The sequence below is a fragment of the Drosophila teissieri genome, unplaced genomic scaffold (assembly GCF_016746235.2).
Source record: "Drosophila teissieri strain GT53w unplaced genomic scaffold, Prin_Dtei_1.1 Segkk118_quiver_pilon_scaf, whole genome shotgun sequence".
In the NCBI taxonomy this organism is placed as follows: Eukaryota; Metazoa; Arthropoda; class Insecta; order Diptera; family Drosophilidae; genus Drosophila; species Drosophila teissieri.
Window position 1 is genome coordinate 1,292,083 of NW_025224987.1, and position 6,567 is coordinate 1,298,649.

Sequence of the window (6,567 nt, forward strand, 5' to 3'; positions counted from 1 at the left end):
AGATCGACTCGGCTATTGATCCTGATCAAGAATATATATACTTTATATGGTCGGAAACGCTTCCTTCTGCCTGTTACATACTTTTCAACGAATCTAGTATACCCTTTTACTCCACGAGTAACGGGTATAACTACCACTGAAACGGCTCTGGCCTTATGACGAATAAAAATGAAAAATAAAAATGACTTATTTTTCAACGTTGAAATAGATACTGAAGAATATATTGGGTAGAAAAAAAATCCTAAAGATAGGGGGCGGGGGGCTGATGTGGGCGGTTGTTCGGAGGCGGCGACACGCCCACTTTGCCAAATTGATTGTAAAGGTGTGTATAATAGACAAAAAAATTATCATCGTATCTTAAATAGTTTACGAGATATTAATTTTTGCCAAAAAAACAGGTCGAATTCCCCATAGTGCAGCGTAAGCTCGTTTATTTTGGGTCGTGGGATCTTGGTAAGCCCCTCACCTCTCCAACATAATGAGAATAAATATTAGGAGTGCCTGTAAAAGCTCGTCAGCCAGCAGTCCTCACTGCCCCACAATCTGTAGCTTGATCGTAAAACGATCGGGCAATGTTTCTGTCACATTCCCTCCCCTTCATGCGTGGATCGTCGCGGGCCGCGCAGTACGATCCCCTTTGCCAAGGCTGTGTCCGTCAAACGTTTTGACCTCGTTTTTGACCTACTCCACTTCTCGCGTCAGCACCCCTTTTGAAAAACTTTACCTACTCATTTTGTTGTAGTTAAAATAATAGCAGAATTTTATTGATTATTAAATTGAAGGCTAGTGCCATGTGAAATAGAGAAAAATAAAAGGCTGGCATACAAAGATTATGATAAGTTGACTTTAATTGTTTTCAGCGAGGTATATCGAATTCATCACCGGACAACAGTGCGCACGTCAACAAAAATTGTTGGCCATTCACGACTACAAACGTCGCTGTGAGGGCCATTGTCTTTACATATCTGTCGTCATGCGTCACATGGAGTTGCCTTAAACGGCTACCCCACGCATTGGTTCCCGAAAGAAAGGGCAGACTAATCCGTGGTAGTAGAACACGTTTTATTCTGGAAGAATTCAATGTTTCACAATTGCAACTAACTTAACTTATTAGCTCACCGCAGTGTGTCCTCCAACTCTTACACGACAATGAAAAGCTAAATTTTCCCGGCAATTTACAATGGCGAAAAACAATGTGCCCAGACACATATGGGCTTACAAATCCTTCCACATTCGGACTTCTCAAAAATACTAACTAGCCTATCGATAACAACATTCGATCCGCGACATCCCCGACCCCGTGAAGAACCGCTTCTCTCAAATCCAAAACTGCAAGTTTAGAGACGGGTCGCATCATTGTCCTAGATAGGCCGTTGTCGTTCACGCGCACCTTAGCGCGTCTGACGACTCCATCAGCTTCGCTGTAGATCTCCTCCACGATGCCCTTGCGCCACTCTCGTCGGGCCAAGGCAGGATCGCAGACGAAGACCATATCACTCTGGTGGATGGGCTCCGTTCGGCGGCACCACTTCTCGCGGCGCACAAGCGTAGGCAGGTACTCCATGACCCACCTCCTCCAGAAACGGTCTCGTAGCAGGCGAGCAATCCTCCACTGCTTCCTCGTAGAACCCTCCTTGGGCAGCTCCGCATCCAATCCAGGCGTATCCTGGGTATGACGCAGTACTCTCTTGACGTACTGCACCATGCGCTCCCAAACTCCGCCCTCAGACGGGTTCGCTGGACAATTAAAAACGCGCTCAAACCGTAGGACCCAGGCTGTGGTCCTCACCAGGCGACTGAAGCTCGAGAATCTCTGAAACGGAATAACAAAATCGTCTGCCGCAACTAATGCAAACTCACAGGGCATCTCTTCTTCATCAGGGGCATCTGGAACACGCTCAGTTCCTTCCTCAGGCCCCGGCCAGCTGGCTGCTGGCTGCCTCAAAAATGCAGGTCCTCTTAGCCACCTTGATTCCTGGCTAAGGTCGACTCCTTTCTGCGACCGCGTCGCATCGTCAGCCGCATTGTCGGCTGTAGGCACCCATCTCCATTGGGAAACCTTCGACGACTCCAAAATCTCCGCCACTCGGTTGCCAACAAACTGCTTATACCGGCGGTGGGTGCTGCCGATCCATCTCAGCACCGTCTTAGAGTCCGTCCATAACACCAGGTCCGTGATGACCACACGTGATGACCACACGGACATCGGAACTGTCTCACGGCGTCCATCTCTTTGCGCCAAATCGCAAAGGCTTTGCTTAACTCCTCCGGTAGTGGTTCGTCCCACTGGATCTTCTGCCTCCAAATCTCTCGCAGCAGCAGCTTCGCTGTAACCATGAGGCAGCACAGGAATTCCAGGGGATCAAACGTTGACATCACCAGGCTCAAATATTCCCTCTTCGTAGGGACTCGATCTCCACTCAGGACGCTGCTTGGCACTCGATGATACTCCACGTTGAATCTGAAGTCATCTGTTGCTACTTGCCAACGCAATCCGAGGATTTCTCTTCAGCCTCACCCCATCCGACGCTCTTGACTCGACCAGGTCCTAAAGCCGTCTCCACGGTGGGTGAGCTGGATGAAAACTGGCTTAATTCGAATCCAGCATCCTTGTGTAGCTCCTTCACTCGGGTAGATACGCTGATAGCCTCGCTCTCTGTAGCGAAACTGTCCACATAGTCATCGACATAATGGTAGTCGGTGATGGCCTTGACCGCTCTCGGATCCGAATCCCGATACTTCAGGGCATTCATAGTCTTCACGTAATGCGCAGCGCTCGGCGAACAGGCTGCTCCAAACGTCATTACGTGCATCTCATAGACATCCGGGTCTCTCTCGTCGTCGCCATCTCTCCAGAGGAATCGTTGGGAACATCTATCCTCGGGTCGGATCAGCACTTGGTGGAACATCTCCTTGATGTCACCGCAGACTCCGACGGCTCCCTCTCTGAAATGAAAGAGCACAGCTGGCGAAGGCTTATAGTGCTGAGGCCCTTTGTCCAGCTCCGAGTTTAGCGAGGTTCCTCCAACTTTGGCTGCAGCATCAAACACAAGCCGTACCTTGCCGGGCTTGTTTGGGTTTTCGACACCAAAATGTGGCAAATACCATAGGCGATCGCTCCTTACCGCGACCTCCTCTGGCTGCAGCCTCCTCGCGTATCCTTTAGACACGTAATCCTTTATAATCCGATCGTGTTCCTGCGCCAACGGCTTGTTGCGCTTCATCTTCTTCTCGACGTTGACCAGCCTCCTGTACGCCATCTCACAGCTCGGTGGCAGCACAACGTGGTCGTCCTTCCAGAGTAACCCCGTCTGGTAGCGACGCCCCACTTTCACCGTGGTGTCTTCGAGTATCCTTTGGGCCCGAACATCGTCGCTGGCTGCGACCGGCGGCGCGGGCTTCACTCCAAAGTTCTCCATGTCGAAGTAGTCCTCCACCATCTTTTCCATCGCGTCATCCACTGACACGGCAAGTAGGCAGGACCTCGGTGACGGCGTGGTCGGTTGCCCACTTACAGGCCCAAACACAACCCAGCCCAGCTCGGTTGCGGCCGCATATGATCCCTCTCGAGCGAACCGCCTCGTCCTAAGTGGCAACCCCAGATGTCCGTGATCCAGGCCGATGAGCAGCTTCGGCACCACGTTGCTGTAAGGCTTCATCGGCAGACGCGCATCCCTGTGCACGCCCTGGACATCTCGTCGCCTATGTCTGCATCGGCAAACTCAAACTCGAAACGGCATAAACGTTTTTCAATACATGGCGAGTGGGCTTTCCAACTCCACTTATCTTCAGACTCACCACGTTGGTAGGCTCTCTGGTTGCCTTACCTCCAAACCATTGGATATTTAGCTGCCGACGCTCTCCTTGCACTCCAAGATCCCTTCGTAGCTCGTCATCGATCATCGTGACGGAGGATCCCTCATCTAGGAGCGCATACGTATCCACCTTTCGCCCCGCTCCGTACAGCGTAAACGGCAGTATACGGAACAGTAGACGGCCTCCTTCGGCGTCAACGCAGCTCAAATTCCTCTGCATGGGTGCTCCCGCTTCATGCGGAGCTCCTCTCTCCAGGCTGTTGCTGGGAACGGCTGGCTGCCGGTTCCTCTCCTGGTCCCTGTGACCATCTCGTAGCGAAGGCCTCCTGGCCGGGCTGCGTCTGGAAACTGCTGGCTGCTGGTTCCCTTCGTGGCGTCTGAAGCCACCTCGCTGCAGCGGGCTTCGCTCCTCGTCCGCACCATGTAGCAGACGGTGATGCTCCCTTCGGCATCCATTAATCTGGCACTCACCTTGCGTATAGCAGGATCTAGCCGTGTGCCCGCTTCGCAGGCAATTGAAGCAGAGCCGATGCCTCTTCACATTGCTCCACCTTTCCTGTGGCGAAGCTCCAATAAATTCTCTGCAGTTCAATATTCCATGCTGTCCTCCACAGATGGGACAACCTCCATGCCGATCATCCTGTTGATCGCATTCATTATGGTCGACGCTTGCATGTAGAAGTCGACGCCTCGGCTCCTTTCCCTCGACGTCCAAAACCGTGCACACCACGTTTGCGTACTCCTGTAGCCACGCGCTGAAGTGGACTACAGTGGGAAAGGGCGCAATCGTTGCAGCATGCCTGGCCCAGTCCACTCGCTTGCTCGATGGCAGATTGGCCACAAGCTCCTCCATTAGGGTTGGGTTCCCCAGGTGCTGCTCCGCCTTCGCTGACTGCAAGAAGGCCGCGAGGTTACTCACTCGGGTTGCGAAGGGAATGATCTTCGCCAAATTGTGCTCCGAAATTGGCTGCACCTCTCGCACGTTGTTGAGCTGGCTGCCTATAAGCTGCTCCGGTCGGCCGAACCTAAAGCGCAGCTGCTCCATCACGGCGCTGACATTCCCTGGATGAATCAATAGCGCCTTCACTGCCTCGCGCGCTTCATCCTTAGCGCCTTCAACAACCTCTGGTTGTTATCCAGGTCCGTGCAGTTGTACGCTCGGGTCGTCTCCACGAACGCACAGCTGAAGATCGGCCACTCCTCGGGCTGCCCTCCAAATATAGGCAAGTCCGGAAGCTTCCTTGGCCCATATGCTCCCTGGATTCCACTCGGCGTCGTCGCGGCGTAGGATCCGACAAGTGGCGATGCTGTGGCCGCATTGTGGATGCTCACCCCGGTAGCACGAGTCCATGCGCTGGCTGCGCAGTGCCTGTTGCACACAGTGGCTCCAAAAAATAGTTGCTAGTCGTTAGCAATGGCGGTCCACTCGAAGACGGCGGCAGCGTGCAGGCCGCACCGCTCGCACCGTCACCGTTGTATGGCACCGACCCGACCCCGTTATGTAAGGCCTCTCCGTTAGATGTGGGTATTGGCTGGCCGCTCCAAAATGGCGGCCGCCCCGACGCTCCACTGTTGGCGCCAACTGCGCTTGGGCCAACTGCGATTGGCGCGCAATTGGCGGTGCTCACACTTTCCAGGGATCTAGCCTTCTCCAGCTCCCTCTCCAACGCTGCGATCCTCTCCATGAGTTCCAACGCAAGGGGCTGGTTCACCTCCGGTACTGAACTCGCAGCTGTGACAGCAGTACTTCTAGGTTGGGAAGCTACTGTAGTCACCGTAGTGGCCGGGCAAGGAATCGACGCCGCCGTGATGTTCACCCGCGTCCGAGTTCCTGCTCCACTACTGGCTGGCTTCTGACTTACTGTTGTTATAGGGGTGGCTTCCCCTCCGTTCAGCCGGGCACTCTTCCTGGGGGAATGCTGCATCTTCCCCAGCTCCTAGGACTGCGAATAAAAGGCTGTCGTCGTGCGTCACATGGAGTTGCCTTAAACGGCTACCCCATGCATTGGTTCCCGAAAGAAAGGGCTAGGGACTAATCCGTGACTAATTCAATGTTTCACAATTGCAACTAACTTAACTTATTAGCTCACCGCAGTGTGTCCTCCAACTCTTACACGACAATGAAAAGCTAAATTTTCCCGGCAATTTACAATGGCGAAAAACAATGTGCCCAGACACATATGGGCTTACAAATCCTTCCACATTCGGACTTCTCAAAAATACTAACAAGCCTATCGATAACAATATTCGATCCGCGACAATATCAAAAACAAGGCGGATACTCGCCGCTGCCCTAACTTTTTGTAAATTCTTACTAGCTTTAATAGTACTACCAACATTAATATGACAGAGATGAACTCCAGGGTATGCTGCACTCTCCTCTTTGTAATCGAGGACTTCCACTGTGTTTATCACATTGGCGGTGTTGTCGGAGGCTTTGGACTCCTTGCCGCCCATCTTGAGACTTCTATAGGATTGTATTCTTCAAGCGTGTTCCTTGTATTGGTCCTGGATCTTCCCAGACTATGCCATGTTATCCTGGGGGTCGATGGACTTCTCGCTCCTCTTGGCATTTTCCTTTGCCCGTAGTTATTAGCGTTTTAAGGCAGTCCTCACTTGAATCGCGAGAATAAAGTCCCGAAGTAAAAGGACTTTCGTGACCCGGGTATTGACTCACGGGTATTAACCCGGGTATTGATCCACGGGTATTGACCCACGGGTATTGACTATTTTATCGGTGGGCCACGGTCCT

The 6,567-nt window shown here is 52.5% G+C and overlaps 1 protein-coding gene across 1 annotated transcript; it reads right to left on the reverse strand.

Annotated features, from left to right (window-relative positions):
• Nucleotides 1-1,255: 1,255 nt before the first annotated feature.
• LOC122625509 lies at nucleotides 1,256-6,272 on the reverse strand. The gene is made up of 6 exons (XM_043805603.1): nucleotides 6,153-6,272; nucleotides 5,444-5,752; nucleotides 4,989-5,184; nucleotides 3,828-4,928; nucleotides 2,482-3,721; nucleotides 1,256-2,327 (listed from the first exon to the last, which is right to left on the reverse strand). Exons 1-6 carry the CDS (start codon nucleotides 6,270-6,272, stop codon nucleotides 1,256-1,258), a joined length of 4,038 nt encoding a protein of 1,345 aa, XP_043661538.1.
• Nucleotides 6,273-6,567: the final 295 nt, after the last annotated feature.

Bases quoted from the DNA above. Each gene is read 5' to 3' on its own strand.
- LOC122625509 (XM_043805603.1), bottom strand. From the start codon at position 6,272: ATGGGCGGCAAGGAGTCCAAAGCCTCCGACAACACCGCCAATGTGATA. The intron at 5,185-5,443 runs GTGAGCACCGCC...TGTGTGCAACAG, and splicing joins AGGCTAGATCCCTGGAAAGT to GCACTGCGCAGCCAGCGCAT. The intron at 4,929-4,988 runs GTGGAGACGACC...AGGTTGTTGAAG, and splicing joins CGATCTTCAGCTGTGCGTTC to GCGCTAAGGATGAAGCGCGC.